The sequence below is a fragment of the Capronia epimyces genome (assembly GCF_000585565.1).
Source record: "Capronia epimyces CBS 606.96 chromosome Unknown aczIQ-supercont1.6, whole genome shotgun sequence".
Classification (NCBI taxonomy): Eukaryota; Fungi; Ascomycota; class Eurotiomycetes; order Chaetothyriales; family Herpotrichiellaceae; genus Capronia; species Capronia epimyces.
The window spans coordinates 89,082-111,212 of NW_006912909.1; the positions used below are offsets into that span (position 1 = coordinate 89,082).

A 22,131-nucleotide genomic window follows, 5' to 3' on the forward strand; every position below is an offset into this window, starting at 1 on the left:
ACTGGCCCTACTCATCTTAATAGATTTTCAAAGTGCATGGTCGCTGAATTGCTTGATCGCTGGTGGGGCCTGTAGTCGGGAGACGTAAAACCTGTCAACTAAAGAGTGATATTATAGACGAGCTGCTTGTGAGAGATCTCATGTTAATGTAAGCAATGGGACGTCTAATTGACTTCAATTCAAAGCTTTGAAGCACTTTCATTCACTTCATGCTTCAGGAGCCGCCAAGACAAAGTCGAGTTGAAGGCCGGGGTGGAATCGAGAGGAGTCGAGAGAGTGGCCAGTCGGGCTTCACAGCAATTTTGCTTCAGGCTGGCTCGAAAGTAGCCTTGCGACAATTCCACGGGCCTGCTGCCTCCTCGAGCATTCACAGAGGCCTTTTCACCAGGACCTCTTGTATGCTTCTTCATTTGGCTTCTGAATGATATCAAGGATTTGCCCCAATCTCACTCGGGCCTCTCTTCTATCTTCTTGTAACACCTGCGCCACGGTTCCTTCTCACTTACGCGCCAGCCTTCCTTCAGCAAAGTCTTCTAAAGCTTTCGTACCTGCCAAGTACCGCTGGTGGAAACCTCGAGTTTCAGCCATCCACGATTCCTTGTTCGCACGTGCGGCGACGTCTACTGCTCTCCGTCCTTCCAAAGCAGCCAGAGGTTGGCGTTTCTCCTCCACCATGTCAGGACTTAGCGAAGCTCGACCCAAACGAAGAACAAGCCCGATTTCGGCTATAGAAAGGCCGAAGAAACAGCTCAAACAAGAGAACGGAGTGCCTACACCCGGGGATGTCACCCCGCAGAATGGTTCGGTCTACGACATCGAGGCTGACTCGAGCGCTGTACCTATAATAAATGCTGCCTCTGCAGCGGGCGACTCCCCCGAGTGGCAGGCTACAATAGAAAAGGTGATAAAGAGTGTGGTTTCGATACACTTCTGCCAGACATGCTCGTTTGACACGGATCTTTCCACGTCGAGTCAAGCAACGGGATTCGTGGTGGACGCTGAGAAGGGATATATATTGACAAATCGTCACGTTGTCTGTGCGGGACCTTTCTGGGGCTATTGTGTATTTGACAATCACGAAGAAGTAGGTTCCCGCTCCTGTTATGCTATACCAGCCGTTTGCTGACGGTTGTAGTGCGACGTGCGACCTGTCTATCGCGACCCTGTCCACGATTTCGGGATTCTCCAGTTTGACCCCAAGGCTATCAAGTACATGCAAGTCCAGGCGCTGAAACTGCAGCCCGAGTCTGCCCGAGTCGGGGTCGAGGTCAGGGTTGTGGGAAACGACGCCGGAGAAAAACTGAGCATCTTGTCTGGAGTCATCAGTCGGTTAGACCGCAACGCTCCAGAATACGGTGAAGGTTACAGTGACTTCAATACAAACTACATCCAAGCTGCCGCAGCAGCAACAGGTGGGAGTTCCGGCAGTCCTGTGGTCAATTTGAGTGGCAACGCGGTTGCTCTGCAGGCAGGCGGCCGTGCGGACGGTGCTGCCACCGACTATTTCTTGCCACTGGATCGACCATCACGAGCCTTGCAATGTCTCCAACAGGGCAAACCAATCACCCGAGGAACGATTCAGACGCAATGGATGCTGAAGCCCTTCGACGATTGCAGGAGATTGGGATTGACGCCCGACTGGGAATCTGCGGTGCGCAAACACTTTCCGAATGAGAACAGCATGCTCGTGGCGGAGATTGTACTGCCCGAAGGTCCTGCAGACGACAAGATCCAAGAAGGGGACGTCTTAATCAAGGTCAATGGAGAACTGTTGACCTCCTTCGTCAAGCTTGATGCCATTCTCGACTCGAGCGTCGGAGGCAGGGTGGACCTTTTAATCCAGCGAGGCGGAGAGGACCGTGAGGTCACACTGGACGTGCATGATTTGCATGCAATTACCCCGGATCGATTTGTCACCGTGGCTGGTGGTAGTTTCCACAATTTGTCCTATCAACAAGCGCGATTGTATGCCATTGCTTGTAAAGGCTTGTACGTGTGCGAAGCGGCGGGCTCGTTCAAGATGGACAACGCCCTTTCGGGATGGATCATCGATACAGTCGATCAAAAGCCTACCCCGGATCTCGATACTTTCATCGAAGTCATGAGAACCATTTCCGACCGTTCTCGAATTGTCATCTCATATCGACACATCCGAGACCTCCATACCCGGGCCACGAGCATTGTGCATATCGACCGACATTGGCATCCGAAGATGAGACTGGCTATCAGAAACGACCAGACCGGTCTGTGGGATTTTCAAGACTTAGGCAAACCACAACCCGCGGTCCTGCCAGAGCCCAAGTCGGCTGATTTCATTCAGCTTGACGGCGTCAATCTGCCTGCAGCAGCAGATATTATTCGTTCGTTTGTCAAAGTTTCGTGTTACATGCCTGTCAAGATCGACGGCTATCCTCAAGCCCGGCGAACAGGGTTCGGCCTCGTGATCGACGCCCAAAAAGGCTTGGTGGTGGTTTCTCGAGCAATCGTGCCATATGACCTGTGTGATATCACCGTAACAGTGGCAGACTCGATCCAGATCCAGGGCAATGTTGTGTTCCTTCACCCACTGACCAACTATACGGTCATCCAATATGACCCAAAGTTGGTAGATGCGCCTGTGCAGTCAGCTAAGTTATCTACGGAAATGATTAAGCAAGGCGCCGACACGATCTTTGTTGGCTTCAATCAGAACCACCGGGTGGTCGTTGCGAAGACCACTGTGACTGACATCACCGCAGTCGGAATCCCTGCAAACGCGGCTGCTCCTAGATATCGTGCCGTCAATCTCGATGCCATCACTGTGGACACAGGCCTCTCATCGCAGTGCTCATCCGGCGTCCTTATTGGTGCGGATGGGGTTGTCCAAGCTTTGTGGCTCACATATATGGGTGAGCGAAGTCAAGGCAGCCACCGAGACACGGAGTACCATCTTGGTCTGGCTACCAGCATGATTAATCCGGTGATCGATCAGATCAAGGCTGGCATCATTCCAAAGCTCCGAATATTGAACATGGAGTCATACGTGGTGCAAATGGCACAATGTCGGATCATGGGTGTTTCGGAGGAATGGATCAAAAAGGTGGCCAAAGCAAATCCTTCTCGCCATCAGCTGTTCATTGTTAGGAAGGTGGACTGTGGCCCAGCAAATGGGGCCAACGACGGCCAACTGCTCCAGGAAGGAGACATCATTCTTACACTTAACGGTCAGCTCATCACGCGCGTCTCCGATTTCGACATAATGTACGATAAGGAATGGCTTGATGCATTGGTCGTCCGGAAGGGAGAGGAGATACATCTCCGAGTGCCCACAGTCCCGACCGAAGATCTGGAGACATCCCGCGCCGTGATCTTTTGCGGAGCCGTCCTGCAGAAACCTCATCATGCGGTGCGGCAACAGATCAGCAAACTTCACTCGGAAATCTATGTCAGCGCCCGAAGTCGGGGATCACCAGCATATCAATATGGACTGGCCCCGACCAATTTTGTCACTCATGTCAATGGGGTCAAAACGCTGGATCTCGACTCATTTGTCAAGGAAGTCGGCAAGATCGAAGACAACACCTATTTCCGGTTGAGGGCTATGACATTTGATAATGTGCCGTGGGTGGTGACAATGAAGAAGAACGAGCACTATGTAGGTATTGGATCGAAAACATGACTTGGCAGATGCTAACCGGTTGTACAGTTCCCCATGTCTGAATATGTGAAGGACGAGAAAAAGCCGACCGGATGGCGGGTGATCTCCTACAGCGCGAAAGGCCAGAAATCTGGTAGCAAACATGACGGAGCCCCGATCACAGCCGAGGGCATGGATGAAGAAGTGGGCGGAAGTGAAGGGGAGGAGATACCAGACACGTGACCGAGGTAATAGAGGCTCAGCAGGAATCAGGAACACTGGAACAGCCCAATGTTTGGGACAAGGTCTTGCCAGAGCAAAGTATCGATCTGTTCTGGAGATACGGGAATAAATGCAAAGAAAACAAGGGACAACATGCCGTAAGGCAGGCAAGCCATGCTCTATCTAATCAAGAATGAACACTGCGACCATAACAAGGCTGTGAACAAGGTACTCCGTCCCGCCTCAGGTTGCAGTATTTCCACCTGTTTACATGCCAATGATAAGCCCAGTCATAGGCTCCAGAGCCTAGCCAGAGGTCGTAGTACAGTACTACCGGAGTGCTCTGTAGGACGAGAAAGTGTACACAGTGTACACAAGAGGGGACAACGGGATGGGTGCGGCTGAGGCCAAGACTGTCACATGTCAAACCCTCCTGTCCTCACCCTTTTCAAAGTTCAAGGAGGTACCTCGTACGGGTAGTTGGGGACAACAGCATCTGGCACCAAACTTACCACTGACGTGTGTGCTACTGGACAGGCACAGAACCAGGCAGTCGACAACAGTACGGATGTAGACGGTGGCCTAGATGAAAGGTGAAAGGTACAGGCAGCCCTAAAGCACTGCAAAGTTACTCCGTACTGACTGACATAGCTAGGCCGGATGATGTCAGGTTGGGTGGCTTTGGTGGAGCATTGATGTGGTGTTATGGGCGCACGCGATCAGGTTCTTTGTAGGGGCAGTGGCGCAGACAACAGGACTAGATACGTAACACGGACGGCCTGCGAGTGGTCGAACTGGTTGTCAGTGTTTGGCTTGATGGAAGGTTCAAGATGGCATAGGAAGCACCTCACCGGCCTGTTTGCGTCAGAGGGGAATACCGGGTGGCATTTCCAGGAGCTGCAGGTGAATCACAATCGCGCGTCGGAATCAACAGTAGCACTAATACACAGTCCGTATATGGACTACGTTACTAGCCTTTAGCCCACTTCACTGGAGCTCGGGAGCCCGCACCGCCAAATCTCGTCACCACAGCACTACCCTGATGCCCCCAAACGCAACCAAGTTTCCTAAACCTGCCTAACTGCCACCTACCTAACCTACCTACCTACACAAAACCAATCCCTCCGCTCCAGAATCGTGCCTGCACAACTCTTCTTCCACCTTCAGAAGCAATCCATCATCAATCATCACTCTTGCAACCATCATCCTTCTCTCTTCATTCATACCATCTCGACCGCCCCTCACAGTTCTTCTGACATCGCAGGACTCCGTCACCACCCACGGTGTCTTTTTGTCTAGCAGCTGGATCAGATGTCTTTGGAAGATTACAAGCCGTCGTCTGAACTTCCTACTCACACCGACATGTCTTCTGCCGAGAGCTCTGCTCCAGCGCCCACTGCCAATGGGACCACGTTGAAGGACAATCTGATCGACAGTAAGGTATGCAAGCTTGCCATGGGAATTCTTCGTTCTTCAATCACAGATTAGTTCTGACCATGCAAAACAGGCTCTGAGCTTCGTGTTCTCCTCCCTCTCCCATACTGATTGCTCTCAGACGCAGCTGCGGCCGTCAACACTGTGCAAAACCACCCAATCACTCAAAATGTTGTCAATGGTATGAAGGGCGAGTCAAAAATCTAAAACAAATGGTAACAAGTTGCTCCAGGGCCCGTGGCAACATCCATCAAGAACGAGGCTGGTGCCACTGCTTCTGAGTTCAGCGACCTTGCTGGCTCTCGCCAACAACCATCCTACACTGCTGCCAATGACACTCCTCTGACATGTATGCCAGCTAGACCCCGATTCCACGGGTATTTTTGCTGATCGTTGACAGACTACCATTCCTTCTTCTACACTTTGTTGAGCGTGAGTATCAACAGTTCTGCACCGCAGCCACAGCTAACAATCCACAGTGGAAGAACAAGCGAGCTACTGGAATCACCTTTGTATCCGTTCTTGCACTCATTTTTGCCTTCCGATACCTACCCATCCTTCGATACCTCCTCAAGATATCCTGGATGACTCTTGGTGGTATGTCTGCAACCGTCTCCCCTGGTACACATGTATTGACACAAGAGACAGTCGTCACACTTGCCGAGGCTTCTAGCAAAGCTTTGGTGGGCTCAAGCGTTGCGGGTGCTGTCCGGCCACGGAGATACTACACGATTCCAAAGGAGACCCTGGAGGCTACCTTGGACGACCTTGAGAACTTGATCAACTTTTTCATCATCGAAGGTCAGCGAATCGTCTTCGCCGAGAACGTGCCGGTGACGGCAGCGGTAAGCACTACCTGTCCTGGTGAGACCGTCAGTTACTGATCTATACCCAGGCTTTCCTGTCCGCGTTCGTCACCTACTATCTTATCAAACTCCTCCCACTCTGGGGCGTGTCTCTGGTTGCTACAGTTATTGCTTTCCTCGGTCCTTTGATCTACCTCGAGAACAAAGAATTGATCGACTCCCAACTCGAGCAAGCTGGTCATGTCATCAATCAACAGACCAGCCAGATCAGGGACTTGACTGCTCAGCACACAAGCAAGGGTTTGGAATCTGTCAAGCAATACACTGGCACATATGCGGCTAAGGCACAAGAGGTGGTTGGAAGTGCTAGACAGAGAATCCCCTCTCCAACCACTAGCAAACCCGTGAAGGAGGCCGACTTCCCAACAGCACCGAAATCTGACTTCTCCGCGTCTTCGGTTCAGGAGCCAAAGACTGAGACCGAGCCACTCCTCGCGGCTTGAAGGGGGCAGCTCATGTGACGGCTCGACAATGTGAAAGCTCGCACCTCTCTTCCGGGGGAATGCCCAGTACGGCCGCACAGTCCTGAACAAGAGCTCATCGGGTTCAACTACAAGCGAACGAGATAACAATGACACCCCTTGCACGCTGACGATTTTGTACCTTTACGCAAGGCAGTCAATGCAGCCAAATGTCGGAGTTATAACCGATTTTTATGACAGGAGCGATGGTGGAGCATGAGCAACAGGGTCTTTCCAAGGAGGAGCTCTCGCAGTAGTCGAGGGCTCGAACAAAAGTGAAGTTTGAAAGTCGGCTCCCCAACCTCTATGTATGATAGACAGCGAGTATGGTTTTGGCAGTCTAGGAATAGCATGCTTATCAATGCTTGTATTCTTCGTCGTCTTAGTGACCATCTTGCCATCACATCTGTGGCACACGTCTCCGATCCAAATATGCAGTCCAGAGCCCGGAACCTCGAACGGCGAAAGCCTCCTATTGCTACAATAGTGACCCTAACGCGCCATTTACCTAGCCATACTCTTGATTGTCTACAGCATGAATTGAGCCTATATTCTCCCTAATTTCCATCGAATCCTTGTTTATGATGTGAAAAGCGTGATAGCTTTTCGGAGGAAGTGCTCACTGTTCCAACCTCGAACGCAGCAGACACACTCTACCGTGTTGATGGACCATTAGAGCAGTGCCCTGCTCCTCTCATCCCTGACCACAATGCCCTTCTTTCCATGCTTGGCCGTGTCCCTCAACACACGTCGCAGGATCTTTCCGCTCGGCGACTTTGGTATCTCATCGACAAGCTCAATCTCCTTGACCCACTTGTGTCTGACCTTCTTGTCTTGTACATACTTGATGAGCTTTCGGCCCACGCCTTGGGCATCGGCACGTTTCGACCGGATCGGCACGACGTACGCCTTGGGCCGCTCGCCTGCATACTCGTCGGGGATGCCCAGCACAGCCACGTCCTCAACATCTGGATGGCCCAAGAGAAGGTCCTCCAGCTCCGCGGGCGCAACCCCGATGCCCTTGACTTTGATCATCTCCTTCAGTCTGTCGGTGATGGTGATCAGTCCTTCCTCATCGATGGAGCCGATATCTCCGGTATGGAGGAAGCCGTCCTTGTCGAATGTTTCTTCCGTGGCCTTCTTGTTGTTTAGATACCCCATGACAATCTGTGGTCCTCGAGCCCAGATCTCGCCCGGCTCGTTGAGCCCGCACTCCTTGCCCGTTTCGGGATCGATGAGCTTGACTTCGGTGGACGCCACGATTGTGCCCACGCGGAATGCATATTTGTAGTCGTACTTCTCCGGCGGATGTGCTGTGATGCACGAGCAGGACTCGGTCATGCCGTAGCCCTGCTTGAAGCCCGTGCCAGGAAAGCGTCTTTTGAGGAGTTCCAAGATCTCCGCCGACAAGGGTGCTGCGCCGGAAGAGAAGCGCCTCAAGGAGCTCAGGTCATATTTACTCAGAGTGTCCTCGTCGCGGATCATGCGGATGAGAATGGGCGGGACCAGAAGCATCTCCTCGAGTTTGTATTCTTGCACCGTCGCCAACATCGAGTCCATGGCGAAGCCGGGAAGCATGTAGACGTTTGCGTTGAGAATGATAGGCAGGTGTAGTTGATGGACGAGCCCCGTGATATGGAATAGAGGGAGCACGGCCAGGATCCGGCGTAACGTGTCAGGAGTGATCTGTTTGATCTGCAAACACTGGGCGATCACGTTGGAGTGTGCAATCATGACGGCTTTGGGAAGCCCGGTTGTCCCACTGCTAAATGACAAATAGCCGCAGACATCCTTGTTCTTCTTTCCCGGCGGCAGCTTGAAGGGCTCGACCTGCCCGGAAGACCCATACGATTTGCCGATCTCCAGCAGCTCGGACATGGTGGTGAAGCCTTGCATCTGACCCTCGAGCAGGAAAACCCGCTCTTGGGGGATTCCTGCGGTTCTGGCGGCTGCAGCCGCAACTTGCATGCTGCCAGGGACGGTGAAGAGAAACTTGGCTTCGGCCGTCTTCAACGCATAGCTCATTTCTTCCACATTGTAGGCCGGCGACGCGCCCGAGACCACGCCACCTGCTCGCAGGGTACCGAACATTGCGCATGGGTACCAGACTGTGTTTGGGGAGAAGAGAGCCACAGTCTGTCCTTGTTGGAGTCCATATTTCCGAACCAGCGCGGTGGAGAGGTGCGTGCTATGGACTTTCAGGTCGGCATAGCTTAGGTGCTAACGGGGGAGGGGGACGTCAGCATCTCATCTGTTCCGGGTTGAGGAAGACGCAGAAGCACACCTCTTTTGTAACGGCGTTGGTGTATCCTTGGATCTCGTCTGGCTTGTAGTTCCGCAGAGGACTATATTCCGACTCGAACAGCCACGTCCACACCGGCAGATGCCATGGCACTGCACCGATCTTTCGTTAGCAGCTGGTAAACCAAAGAAGCAAGTCGAACAAACCGTCGATGGGTGGCTGCTGGGACTTGAAGACAGGCATCTTGCAGACAGACGGTGTAGAGACAGGCCGGGTCGTTCACAAGGTACAGAGTGGTCAGAGGACAGCATTCGGAAGAACATGACTCCTGGAGAAGAACATTTGGGCCTACTTACACCAGCCTCCCCGTGTGTGCCGTGTGCCGTGTGCCGCTTATCGTTTCGTGCCCACTCGAAAGTCCTCGGCTTTGAGAAGTTGCAAGATGCGGAGACAGTCATTGGGATGCGGGGAACGGAATAGACCGCCCGTTCTCACCACCCTGTGCAGCCTTGCCATCTTCCTCACTCCAATACGTCGAACAGACACATATGAGAAGATGAAAATCAGTGTCAATTCTTGTACACTGTGAATCTCGATTCTAGCCCGCTTGAGCAGCCCACGACCTGTTCCATTCCATCCGTGCCAGCAATGAAACAACCCCATTGTCCTGCCCCATGCGCCTTACAACCAATAATGCGCCGCCCCCAGCTCCCAGCTCCCAGCTCCCAGAATGTCCATGTGAATGTCGTGTCGTTGCTGTTCCATAAATGCACGCTTGTCGATATGCTCGCTTTTGCTCGTCCAGCTTTCATTTGATGCAGCCAACAGTATCATTTCAACCCACGATCCGGAATGTCTCAACGCCTAGCGTCGGGGTCTCCACTAGGTGGTCTCGTGGAACGCCTTCTTGCTTACGTCTGCCATAGAAGCTTCGACATTCATTTCGAACTTGGCACCATTCTGCCAATGCACGCCCGCTGTAGCGAGCTGTGTTCACTTCATGACCTTGTGGTTTGAGTGGCCTGATTTCCTTTGTTCTTGTCCCCATTCTGAAGGTGCTGCCTATGCTGTTCCCACTGTCATTGCTGTCAGAGCGTTGTCGCGAGCGGAGTATTGTCTCTGCATTGTGTGGTAGTTGAGGTGCTGCCAAGACTCGGTTGAGGCTTCTCCTATCCAGATTCTGAGGTGCAGAGCTGAACTCAAGCGAGAACTTGAATGAAAATGCCTGGTGTGGAGGAGTAGCAGGACGGCATGGTCTGGTCGCAGTGATAGCACTATTAGGGTCGGGGGTGATGTCGATGTTCGCAACGACAGCATTCTCCTCGGGACTGCCTGGGGGAGTCACTTCGCCAGGGCGGCTATTATTTGCGCTAGAGCCAAAGACGTTCAACCCACGGAAAAGGCTCCATCGTTTCCTGGTTCCTTGCCGTGGTTCATCGGCAGAGGGAATGGTGTTCAGGGCGGAAGAATGATTTTGATAAGGGGAGGCCTGGGTGACGATTGATGGAGGGAAGCGATTCTCGAAATCCGTCTTCGAGGCCGACAAGATCGGCTGGCTATCTGTGCGAAGAATGACGAGGACGCGGTTTGGTGCCGGGGTACAAGGAGCCGAGGACGGTGGAAGGATGCTTCGCATCTCGGCCTCTGCGAGGAGATACTGGTAATGTGCCCAGCACTTGTTCAACCGAGCCGCCAATGTTTCCAAAATCTCTCTGTCATCGTGTAAGTATCACAAGTCAAGCAACAGAACCGTGTCACTTACAGATCCAAGTCCGATACCTCCCCATCATACCTTGCAACTTTCCAACACAACAGTCGGTAGAAGTAGTGGCGAACCATTGGCGACCAGTGGCAGAAATTCCTGTCGAAATTGTCCGCATCCAATAACCAGTCAAGGACGAGCTCGCGCTTTCTGTCTTCATTAAGTATTAAAATAGACCACGTACTGTACAAGAACGCGATCAGTCGTATCTGGGTCAGGCCTGTTTGACTTTGCATCATTTGCTTCCACACCTGTAGCCAAAATGGCCAGTCCAGCACTGCGGTGTCGGTGTAGCTCTGGGAATACCGTACCATGATAGGAAGCACTTCTTCCATGAAATCGCAAATAACAAAACAGGCTTCGTTGTTGTACAAGGAGATGTTGCGCGTGGCCGCCTTGGTAATGATGTCGAATGACCCGACAAACAGGTTCCGGAACAGTGAGAGTTCAGGTTTGGTATCGCTCAGTACATCTCTCAGTAAGATGATGAGTCGATTTTCTGCGATGGATCGGGAAGCATTTGCCATGGTCATAGGCAATGGGGCAAAGGCGTCTGCTTGGTCCATATTGTAGCCCGCGCCCGAAGAATAATTGTCGACCACATTCTGTCCAGCCTGTCGATAGATAGTGGTCTCGAGCACAGCCAGCATTTGTGCGCATGCTGGGACGAGCCCGGGTATTCCAGCGCGATCTTTCATTGATATAACCTCTGGAAGCATTTGGGAGATCAGAAGGTGGTATTGCTTCATAAAGGCGAAGAATAGGTCACTATCCCGTCCAGACCATCTGGCAACCCAGTTTGGGCCCCAGTTCATTCTCTTCCACCCAGGTGTGGGCAGACCTCGCTGTTGGAGGTGGCGCCAAAGACCTGCTTGAGAAGAGGCAGACACACTGCGGACCGGGGTTGGGAAGTGTCTGGCCAGGGCATTCGAGATCAGGTCCAACCGGTCACCATGACTGATTCCAAGCTCGGTAAAGATCCGCCTCAGCGTACCAGAAGGTAGACGCCATAGCCTGACAAGCATATCTGCCACGCCTGGACAAAAGAAGAAAGCGTATGCACAAGTCTTCCCGGCAAAGGTGACCAAACTGGCAGGAGCAGCACGCAAGGATAGTCTCTCCACCACAAATGTCATCTGCGAGAGCAAGTTCTGGACAAAAGTGTTTCGGACATTCTGCTGAATAGTGTCGACCAGGAAATCCGCCTCCTCCGATTCAAGAGAATTGGTTGACTTGGATTTTGGTATAGAACTGCGTTGCGGAGACTCGTCTGTGGCCGATGTAAACCCAGGCACCCTCCACTCAGGCCGTAGCATGATCATAGTCGCGGACTCCAAAAAGGCAGGTCGGTCTGTGCCAGAGATCGCCTGATTGTTCCCTCCATGGAGCATTTCAAGTAGCCCAGTCCACCACTTGTTTAGGATAACAACCCGGCGGTCCAGATCCTCGGCTCGAAGACTTTGATTGGAAGGGTGCTGGGCATATTTGACCAAAAACGGCTGCAAAGTGAGTCGAAGCACCTTGGCCTTCTGAAGACTCGTCTTTGTTTGGAAGCTGGCGTATTCGCCGTCGATTGCCCGGAACGCAGACCATAGGGGATCCTTCTTCCTGCCGACCTCAATACCAAGAGTCGCCAGTCGCTCTGAAGAGTTCGTTGGCATAGGTGGCAATCTACCCAAAGAAATTCTCGACTGTGACCTCTCATTTGAGAGCTGGCTCTTCAGTGAATATGACGAAGAATTTCTCGACAGCCGTTTCGGGCTGTTCCCATTTCTGTTCTTGACTTGCACAGAGTCAGGTTGATTACCACGATTCTTGGTCCTCTGTTTTGACTCGACTGGGAGTGTAGGCCCCTCACCTGACCGAGATGAGCCGTCAGAAGGCTTTGGGGCTACCGAGTCCTGGACGCTTGTTGGAGTCGTGGTGGCAGAGACCTTAGGTTTAGCCGGCGACCAACTCCTATTCCTGCCTGCCGGATCCCCTTCCTTGCGCGCGGGAGATGCAGGCCTTGACGAAGCGCCCACCCAGGATTTGCGGGCAAGTGAACGAATCGTACCTGTAACTGATCCTCTCAGACCTTTCGGGTGTTCCTCCTTCTCGGAAGAAGACTTTCTGCTTTCACGTGCCTGATTGTCATCGTCGTCGGGGGATAACGAGAAGATGGCACTCGACATCCTTCTCTTCGCCTTTCTCGACGCCCGGCGGAAAAGTTCCATGTTCGCAGAGGTAACAAGGTCGTTCATCTTGGTCGTCGGATCTGGCGGCAGCGTCAGGACATTTTCCGAGAAGGTTCGTTTGATAGAAGGGACAAGGATATCTGTTCCTGTTTCCAGCGCAGGAATGTAGGTGTAGCTTGCAGACCGAGTCAGATCTGCTGAAGGATGATCTTGAATCATCTCAGATGCAGGGAGAGGAGCGGTGGAGTGGACGGGTCTCAGGGCATGGGCAGGCAGCGCGGGCATGACCTGCCCCTCGACATGTGCAGACATCGTGATGTTCTGCACCAAAATTAACAGGGCTTCTTTGGTATTACGCCTGCGCAAGATGTGTGTGTATCTTCTTCTTTCTAGAGTCTGCCATCGGGTAAGAGCGCAAGCTGGGATAACATTGATAGGAGAGACAAGGATCAGTCTTAGGGAACTGTCCGGGGGCGCTGGGCCGGGCTGGACAGGCTGAGCTCTGACTAGGAACGCCAGAAGCAGGATATGAATGCACAAATACCCAAAGATACCCAACGAAGAAGAAGAAGAAGAAGGAGAAGAATGACAAGAACGAAGGACAAAGGTGAAGAGTAAACGACTGCAGTGAATGGGGGATCTCGAAAGAAGAGCCCAGCTGCATATTGTGGAAATGAACCTTGATTCCAATCAGGGTGGATGTTGCAGGCGCAGTGTCCGGGGCCTAAACGGGCACAAGGGCACCATCGGCGTCATCAACCGCCGGTGCTTTCGAGGATCTGGGCAGATACGGGCGCTGAAACTTCAGGGATCTCTCCATAGTGCAGATTACTTTCCTCGCGTGCCGGATGGTGTAAGAAAGCGCCCTACTCTTATACCGGAGTCTCTTTCTCTAACATGCCGCAGTCCCCGGGCGTCATCCTTCCCTGTGCCTCCGTGCCTCCAAAATGTCAAGTGAGCTACGCACATGCCCGCTCCTCGGCACAGCATGCGGCCCCGATGTCGTCTAGTCCGACCTGTCACTTCGCTAACGAAGACCCCCCTATCCTTGATCGTCGCTTGTGCTTCTGCGCGGGTCGCGTCAAGTACGAGTACAGGTGGCTACGGCGACAGAGAAAGTCCCCAAGTTTCAGCTTCGGACACGGGCGTGCATAGAAGAGAGTTTTGATGACACGCTCATCGGCCGCAGCGGTCTGTGGCGTTGCGGACATTGGCATGCATGGATGTGCGACGCCTACCGGCTGATCCAGGACAGTATCCGTACATTCTCCGCCGCGTTATTATCATGTAGACAGGCCATCTCAATAGGAAGTAATTACAGGCCAGCTAATTCAACTGTATCTGTCCGGAGGGGCAAAATAACGAAGGACATGATGTGCTCTCGCGAGTCTCCAGATATCCCCGCGCAGAGTTGGCTTCCAAACCAGACGTGTACCAATGCATTACCCTCTCAGGGCCATGTTTCACTGTGCTCGTTAGTATTATATAGCTGGTTGAATATTCACATCCACAAAAGAAGAATTGTGTTAGGAGGACACGTATGATGATGGGCAGAGGAATTTGTAACAATTGTAGGCTCTCCCTCCCTATTGCAAGCGGCCAGCCCAATAAAAACTGGATGGTGTAGTCTTTTTATTCATCCCCCCAAATGGTCAGACAGGCATTTCCGGTTATTTCAAGGCCTGGGGCATTCAATGATGCGCAGGTTCGTCGTCATCTTCCTCAATATCTTCAAAGAAGTCTTCTTCCGCCTGCGTTTCCCCAGCTGCACCCTGTCCTTCAATCTCGACAGCCTGTTCCTCGTATTCTTTCATTTCACTCGCAAGGTTGGTCTCTTCTGGAGACTTCGGAGGCGGCGGAGGAGTGAATTTCTGAACGTGGCCTTCAGCGTCGGATGCCTTCTGTGGTGGCGGCTTGTATGCTCGAAGCTCTTTCAAATACAAGTCCTGGATTAGATCGGCTGGCGCTGTGAGCAAACGTCTCGAAACAGGCTACTGGGATACGCACGCATCTTCGAGCCTGACGAAACTGTAAACCCCCGACGGGGTGTCTGCATGGTTCTGAAGCTCATGCGAGCGAGGAGTCGAGTCTGGAATTTGTGTTAATCCTGGCCAAAACGAGCTGGACTGTAGACTTACGCTGGCTCTTAGTGACTGCGCCATCGTTGCTGCTAAGGATCGGTACAATGGATGCTGCAATTCATCTCGAACGTGAAGCTCGATTGATTCTTGAAGCTCGGTCTGACGCTAGCACCATTTCGGGACTAGATATTTCACGTGACCTTGCCAGCCTTTGACAAACTTCAAAGGCAACCGCGCCTCACTCCACTTCCATCACCTTCTCTTCTTCATCCCGCCACCTTTTACATCGCAGAACCCGTCAAATATCATCTCTGTCGACCTCAATCCCCTCGCAGAAGGACATTTTGACGAAGCGCACACTCTCGAACGACGGACTGACAGCGACTTTCGTGTTACGAGATTCTCCTTGACTCACGAGACCTTTACTGGTTTAAGGTCGAGGTCAGGTCACCGCTCACTCCTGCGCAACTCTCAACCAACTGCGATTTCTCATCCCCGGTTTTCTTCACACTCGCAAAAAGGTACTTTAGATAGTTGGCAGCGGTTCATTCCTCGTTTGGGTTATCTCATTAACTTGTTGATGACCTGACTGACCTGTGGTTACTGCAGTGTATGACGATCCACGACTCCAAGTTGACGTCTGCACTGCGACCTCGGTGGCTCGAATCAGAGCAAAGAAAATAAAATCGTCAAAATCAATAGATCTCACTTCCCTTCCGTTCGCTGCTCGAAGTGACAAGCCAGTGACAAGCCAGTGACAAACCAGTGACACCCAACGGCTTGGTGAGGCACCCAGTTTCTGTCTGGACAGAACTTGGCCCCGCCGGCCTTTACCGTCATCACCGCCAAACTGTATTCTCCGTTGTTCGTCAAGACCTTTGCAAACAACCACAACCTAAGAACCTCCTATCACAAGATCAAGAAACGCCAGAACCAGCGCATTCAAGGAAGGTTAAGTGGGCACATCACCAAGAGTACGAAGAGAGTTTCTGTCTTGAAAGCGGGCAAAAAATCAGCCGCCGTGTCTACTATGGGCATCGAGAACCAACCACCCGATGCACCGGCATGGCGCGAAAACCTCAATACACATCTGATTTGCCCTGACTGCAAACAAGTGCCCCCGGATCTGATTGAAGAGAATGCTGACACAATCTGCGCCAACTGTGGGATGGTCCTTGCCGAGCGGCTTATCAGTTATGAGTCAGAATGGCGTACTTTCAACTCAGATGAAGGCAAAGGCGAGGATCCCAACCGTGTTGGTGAAGCTGACAATGAACTTCTTCTCACCAACAATGCGGGCACAATGATTGGTGGTGGCGGTCCAAATGTGTCAAAGGAAACACGCAAGCTCAAGAAAGCGCAGGCAATGCAACTGGAAAATAAAGCAGACAAGGCTCTGCAGGCGGCATATGCGCAGGTTGAGTCTTGGGGAGAGAAGGCCAAGCTCACTGGACCCGTCAAGACTGCGGCGAAGATGTACTTCAAGCGGGTTTACGAAGCGAATGCTCTTCGAGGCAAACAGACCGATGTCATCCTCGCGGGATGCCTCTTCATCGCTTGTCGTCAGTTACGAACTCCTCGATCTTTCAACGAGATTTTCGGTTTGACTTCTGTCCCTAAGAAGGAGATTGGCCGGGCCTATAAGAACTTGGAGAAGTTCTTGACCAAGGCTGCTCATGAGAACATTCAGGCTGTAGAAGGCAGCGGAGGGATTGCAAACCGAGAAGTTCTTGAGTATCGCGGCACACAGTCCACGAAGCCAGAAGATTTATGTGGGAGATACTGCAACATGGTCGGGCTGAACTTCAGAGTTGAGTCGATTGCGAAAGCCCTCGCTAAAAAGATCCCCACCATCGAAGGCCTGGCTGGTCGCAGTCCCCTCTCCAATGCCGCCGCTTGTACCTTCTTCGCCAGCTGGCTGATAGGTTTCGGAAAGCCCAGCAAACAAATCAGCGAAGTCGCGGGAGTGAGCGATGCGACCATCAAACATGCCTACCGATATCTGCTGCAGGAGAAAGAACGACTTGTCGAAGATAGCTGGCTCGGTGAACAACCCCCGCCCCATGGTGGATTTGGGGATTTGAAGAACTTACCAGGTGCCTAAGGTGCAGACACTGCCTGGATGGAAGCATTGAGACCAAAGCGGGGTTGTCGGGCTGGTCGAATGACTTTCCTGCGGCGGTGATGTAGCTCTTCCGACGAACCAATTGAGGCAGGGCGATTCGGTCTCTTGCAGATGGATTTCAAAGTATCAGGATGGAGTTTATTGGTGGGAGGCTTCACCAAAATCGGTGGATTTGCTTCCCTTCGGCATTTCATGTGTTGGCCTCTTTGAGAGGCACGTTTGCATAGCGCGGCGTTGAAAGCTGTGGAGATCTTCCAGAGGGAGAGAAGCCATCCACCATGTAAAGTGACAGGGCGAGTCGGTATGGCTCCAAAATTGAGAAATGCTTGTAATGGAGTACCCTTTCTTCCCTTCCATCCGAGGAACCCTGCAGCCCACGGACCCCCTGCGACCGTGAACCAATAAAGCCCCAGAGGCTGCCCTGATTGGCTAGCCTTGCGATCGACTTCCATGTCGAACAGGAACTCGTGACGTCGTCTTGCACCCTGCACGGTGATCTTCTGTGCGCCAACAGCTTCCCGTATAGTTTGTCTATCCCGCTACCTACTTCTACTCCGCAACCTTACCTCTTCCGTCGGCTGAAAAGGCTAATATTGCTCAGTCATGGCCATGCACGGTGCCAGCGCTTTATCCGGTGCCTTCATCCGTACCCGAAATCAGTCAAAATGCAGGAAAAGCAAAGCTAGATAACTTGCCTGCCAGCAAGTGTCAAACCGTTGCCAGCTGCCATGCCCTGCTGCACACGATCGAGGACAAACAAGAAAAGATGATTTTTCCCCTGCTCTTCTCATTCACTCTGATTCTGGCCGGCTGCGCGGCGCTCCCGGTCCAGGAGGATAATCCGCAGCCGTTTGAGGGGACTCTTCAAGCCCGAGAAAGCAGAGGTAACTTCAGCTCCTCACTGCGGGTTGACCTAGGCTATGAGATATATGAGGGAATCTCGAACAGCACGTCTGGACTTAGCATCTGGAGAGGGTAGGCCGGATTCACGACTGATATTTCCCCCAAGGAGCTCCTGACACTGAATAGTATACGCTATGCGGCGCCGGCTACAGGCACAAATCGTTGGCAGGCACCGACGGCTCCAAAACAAAATCGGTCTTCGGTCATCAAGGCCGGCACCTTCGCGCCAATCTGTCCGCAAGGACCCGATGCCAGCACGTCTATCCAGGCCGTCAATCAAACCGGTGCAAATGAAGACTGTCTTTTTTTGAATGTCTACTCTCCAAGTAACGCCTCTGGCCCTCTCCCTGTTCTAGTCTGGATACACGGTGGTGGATATGGAGCCGGGAACGGCAGGCAGGACCTGTCCTCCATCATCAATGCGAATAACAACAGCTTCGTGGGGGTTGCCATCCAATATCGGGTTTGAGACATCTCCGGCACCTACTTGTATTGCCTCCAGCTGACACGAAGCAGCTTGCAGCCTTTGGCTTTCTATCGTCTGATGAAGTGTTCCGTAACGGTGTGGTGAATGCAGGGATTCTCGACCAGGTAGGCTTTCAGGATGGGCTCTACCTTGCTCTTGCTGATCAACTTGTAAGCACTTTGCCTTGAAGTGGGTCCACGATTTTATAGGACTCTTCGGGGGGAACGCTTCGCAGGTGACAATCTCTGGAGAAAGCGCTGGTATGCTCGACATCTTGTTCTGGAGGCAATATACTCACCTCTTTAGGTGGCGGATCTGTCATGCTTCAAGACATGGCTTATGGTGGAAGTCTGGGTTCATCGTTATTTGTCAATGTAAGGGGAGAGTCTCATGAGAAGATCAAGCATTGACACCTGTCACAGACCATTGCCGCCTCGCCTTATCTGCCAATGCAGTATGGTTATAAAGATTGGATCCCTTCTCAGGCGTACTATGCGTTCGCAGCGCAAGCAGGCTGTGCACCTAGCTTGCCATATGGGGCTCATTCACAGACAATCTTCGAATGTCTAGTGGCAAAAGACACAGATACTTTGATCAATGCAAGTGCAACAATATCACAGTCTGGAAACTTCGGAACCTGGGCCTTTCTACCTGTGTATGCTCCCCCAACAGCGCACCTCGCCCGATAAATGCTAATTGCTTCCTGCAAAGTACGGACGGCGTCTTCGTCCAAGACCTTCCAAGTCAGCAGCTTTTACGCGGAGAAGTGAACGGCCAGAATGCATTGATTGGCAACAATGCCAACGAAGGGCCCCTTTTCACTCCCCAAAACATCACTACGGAAGAAGATCTGCTAGCTTGGTTGCATCTAACGTTTCCACTATTCACAAATGACGATATCGCAAAGGTCTTGCTCTACTATCCTAGCTCCAATGCCTCAACCAATTCGAGTTCCCCGTTGTATGCAACGTCTGGCGAAGCCGGCCCAAGCGCGCTCAATCAAAGCTCTGTGGGTACGGGACAGCAACAGAGAGCAGATGTGAGTATATCACCAGACCAAGTGTCTGTCGCTAACTGGCAGATCAGAATATCTATGCCGAAACAACCTTCGTCTGCCCGGCTTACTGGATGGCTATTGCGTACAATGACTACGGGAGGACTTCGTACAAATACCAGTTCTCTGTCGAGCCGGCATTGCACGGTGCGGATGTCAGTGCATGTATGTGAAGGCCTCCACTCCATTCAACATGAATCCCACAGCAGACGCTACCATCGACGCTTCGGGGGGACATCACTGCCGCAGAGTTGGTGCTAACTTAACTGGCAAATACAGACTTTGGCCCAGCACCCTCTAACATCGGTCCGGACCTCGCTCTTGCATTTAGACAAATCTGGGGTCAATTCGTAACCACCAACAATCCCAGCATCCCGTCGAACATTGCAAATGGTGCATCCTCGAATTCGTCGGCGACGTCCAACGATGCCAGCAACTGGCCTCCATTTTCTTTGTCCTCCCCATATCAAATCAACCTGAACCAGGTAAGTGGACTCGAATCTCAGCTCTTGGTTGGAAGCACACCCTTCAACTTGTGCGAAACCAAGCTGACCCAACTCATCCTGGCAGACGGGAGGGACGCCTTTCTCGACAAGCATCGTCCAGATCGGACGTAACATCACCGAGTACGGTAATCCAGGCCTACAGAATAACATCACACTGGTCAATGCTTGGACCTGGGAAGCGGGGAGAGGTGATCGCTGTGAATTCTGGCGTAGCATGGGCTCGATAGTGCCCGAGTAATCGCGCAGACCAGCACGTTTGCTCGCTTGTCCGTTTTTCCTCCTCAAAGGAAGACTGAATTCTCTGCGTTCTTGAGCCAGTGTGATGCTGAATGCTATATTCTTGTGGATTGTGTATGTACCCGGCCATTTGCGATGCAATTTCAAGATTCCGGATGTGTAGGGACACAATAATACTCGCAGTATGATCCCACCAATCCTGGAATATAATATAGCGTAAGCAAGGCGTATAAGTCTCCGCCATCAGCCCAATCACCTAACTTATAGGTACTCCGTAGTTAGATCGAATACGCGTTTCGTCACAGTACTACACGTTATTTAGACTCCAGCTGGCCCCCTAGCTTGGCCTTCTGGGCCAGAGTCTCCTCTCAGCCTGGTGAAAGAAGCTTGTGACTGTGAATGCTCTGAAAATCCTCACTGAGTGGGCGAGAAGACGTTAACGGCAAACTCAAGTTCGAGCTCAGAGGTCAAGCAAAGCAGGTCACCAACATCCTCACGTCCCCCCTTTTTGTGCGTGGGATTGTCGAGAGTTAAATAGGCTCGGAGGTCTTAATAGCTAGTGCTCTTTGGAACAGAAAGCAGATCCTGTTGGCCTTTTCAGACGATCGAGGCTGGGTGCCTTGCGAGTTCACCAATTCACAACTACTAACAGAATGGCAACTCCGACACATTTGACATGTCTCTGCGCGCTCATCTACGAGCCCGCTTCTTTGCTTTCGTCCTCGGCTCTTCCTTTCAAATGTTGCATCTGCCATTGCAATACCTGTCGCCGGACGACTGGAGCCCTGGGGACCTGGTATGCGATTCTCAAGGGCCGCCCGAGCGATAAGTCCATGAGCAACACAACCGCCTATAAGACGTCGGAGAAATACACGCGGTTCTTTTGTAAGCAGTGCGGGTGCAACGTGTTTGTGCGATCTGAGAGAGATGGGCGGTGGTTGGCCTGCGCTGGAATCGTCGAGATCGATGATAAGCAGACTGAGAACGGAACCAGAGATGAAAAGAACCTCAATGTCGCACAAGTCGAGTTTCACGAATACGTCGGCGATGCACGCGATGGCGGGTTTGCACCGTATCTCACCCGCCTGGGTGGGAAGAATGTCCCTTGCTTTGCTAGTGAACCAGATGACGGCGCGGGGCAGATGAGTGAGGCTGAACTCCTGGAACTGAAGGACCAAGGACGCGATACAGTATCGGACGAGCGAGGCGAGATGATGGATGTCGCATGTCATTGCGGCGGCGTCCAGCTGCACATTGCACCCCCTGCCCACAACGAGAAGAGCGAAGGGTGGTACGTCCCCCAAGACCGAAGCAAGTACTCTGCCCGACTCTGCTGCTGCAGGTCGTGCCGTTTGACGCTCGGCTTCTCGCTGCAGCCATGGACGTATATTCCCCCGGCTCATATCTTCACCAAGCAGGGGGAGTTGGTGCTTTTCGGGCCAAGGGCCAAGGATACAGTGCAAATTGTAAAACTCAAGCACTATCAGAGCTCGGATTCTGTACTGCGAAGTTTTTGCTCGACTTGTGGCGCGACAGTGTTTTTCCAAAGCTTCGAGAGGCCCGATGTCATCGATCTCAGTGTGGGAGTGGTGAGATCCAGGGCCGACAATGCGCGTGTTGAAGAATGGCTACAGTGGGATCGCAATGAGGTGAGCATGAGGCATGAGGCCGTAGATTGTGAGTTGGTCGAGGCATGGCTGGGAGGCTGAATTCAGCTGAGGTATTACTCCGTACTTGTAGCATAATTAGTACTAGATGCGTAAGGGAAGAAGCGAGCAAGTTGAAATAGCGAAAAGCATTTGTTGGATCCAGGGGAGGGTATCCTCGACTTGAGGTCGTGCAGTACAGCCTGGAGTGCAGCGTGGACCGTGAAGACCGTGAGGACCGTGAGGCAAGTAAAAGTGCCTTTGAAGTCCGGGTGCCCCTCAAACTTCAACTTCATCCTGCAACTCTCTTGTGCTTCAACAAACCGTCCGTTC

General features: G+C 52.3%; 8 protein-coding genes across 8 annotated transcripts; 5 read left to right on the top strand and 3 right to left on the bottom strand.

Annotated features, from left to right (window-relative positions):
* Positions 1-673: 673 nt before the first annotated feature.
* On the top strand, positions 674-3,859 carry A1O3_06909 (Pro-apoptotic serine protease; the record flags this gene model as incomplete). The annotated part of the gene is made up of 3 exons (XM_007737023.1): positions 674-1,084; positions 1,136-3,634; positions 3,686-3,859. 3 exons carry the CDS (start codon positions 674-676, stop codon positions 3,857-3,859), a joined length of 3,084 nt encoding a protein of 1,027 aa, XP_007735213.1.
* A 1,341-nt stretch (positions 3,860-5,200) lies between these two features.
* Positions 5,201-6,581, top strand: A1O3_06910 (uncharacterized protein; the record flags this gene model as incomplete). The annotated part of the gene is made up of 7 exons (XM_007737024.1): positions 5,201-5,273; positions 5,394-5,453; positions 5,505-5,621; positions 5,673-5,704; positions 5,752-5,869; positions 5,921-6,117; positions 6,168-6,581. The coding sequence occupies 7 exons, from the start codon at positions 5,201-5,203 to the stop codon at positions 6,579-6,581; spliced, it is 1,011 nt and encodes a 336-aa protein (XP_007735214.1).
* Positions 6,582-7,271: 690 nt separating this feature from the next.
* A1O3_06911 (uncharacterized protein) lies at positions 7,272-9,084 on the bottom strand (the record flags this gene model as incomplete). Its single annotated transcript, XM_007737025.1, has 3 exons — positions 7,272-8,819; positions 8,884-8,993; positions 9,048-9,084. 3 exons carry the CDS (start codon positions 9,082-9,084, stop codon positions 7,272-7,274), a joined length of 1,695 nt encoding a protein of 564 aa, XP_007735215.1.
* Positions 9,085-9,676: 592 nt separating this feature from the next.
* On the bottom strand, positions 9,677-13,092 carry A1O3_06912 (uncharacterized protein; the record flags this gene model as incomplete). The annotated part of the gene is made up of 2 exons (XM_007737026.1): positions 9,677-10,553; positions 10,604-13,092. The coding sequence occupies 2 exons, from the start codon at positions 13,090-13,092 to the stop codon at positions 9,677-9,679; spliced, it is 3,366 nt and encodes a 1,121-aa protein (XP_007735216.1).
* Positions 13,093-14,471: 1,379 nt separating this feature from the next.
* A1O3_06913 (F-type H+-transporting ATPase subunit H) lies at positions 14,472-14,836 on the bottom strand (the record flags this gene model as incomplete). Its single annotated transcript, XM_007737027.1, has 2 exons — positions 14,472-14,740; positions 14,788-14,836. 2 exons carry the CDS (start codon positions 14,834-14,836, stop codon positions 14,472-14,474), a joined length of 318 nt encoding a protein of 105 aa, XP_007735217.1.
* A 1,055-nt stretch (positions 14,837-15,891) lies between these two features.
* On the top strand, positions 15,892-16,965 carry A1O3_06914 (uncharacterized protein; the record flags this gene model as incomplete). Its single annotated transcript, XM_007737028.1, has 1 exon — positions 15,892-16,965. The coding sequence occupies one exon, from the start codon at positions 15,892-15,894 to the stop codon at positions 16,963-16,965; it is 1,074 nt and encodes a 357-aa protein (XP_007735218.1).
* Positions 16,966-17,752: 787 nt separating this feature from the next.
* Positions 17,753-20,153, top strand: A1O3_06915 (uncharacterized protein; the record flags this gene model as incomplete). Its single annotated transcript, XM_007737029.1, has 10 exons — positions 17,753-17,961; positions 18,016-18,352; positions 18,406-18,480; positions 18,531-18,615; positions 18,662-18,729; positions 18,778-19,010; positions 19,067-19,394; positions 19,442-19,574; positions 19,689-19,894; positions 19,980-20,153. 10 exons carry the CDS (start codon positions 17,753-17,755, stop codon positions 20,151-20,153), a joined length of 1,848 nt encoding a protein of 615 aa, XP_007735219.1.
* A 652-nt stretch (positions 20,154-20,805) lies between these two features.
* A1O3_06916 (uncharacterized protein) lies at positions 20,806-21,861 on the top strand (the record flags this gene model as incomplete). Its single annotated transcript, XM_007737030.1, has 1 exon — positions 20,806-21,861. One exon carries the CDS (start codon positions 20,806-20,808, stop codon positions 21,859-21,861), a length of 1,056 nt encoding a protein of 351 aa, XP_007735220.1.
* Positions 21,862-22,131: the final 270 nt, after the last annotated feature.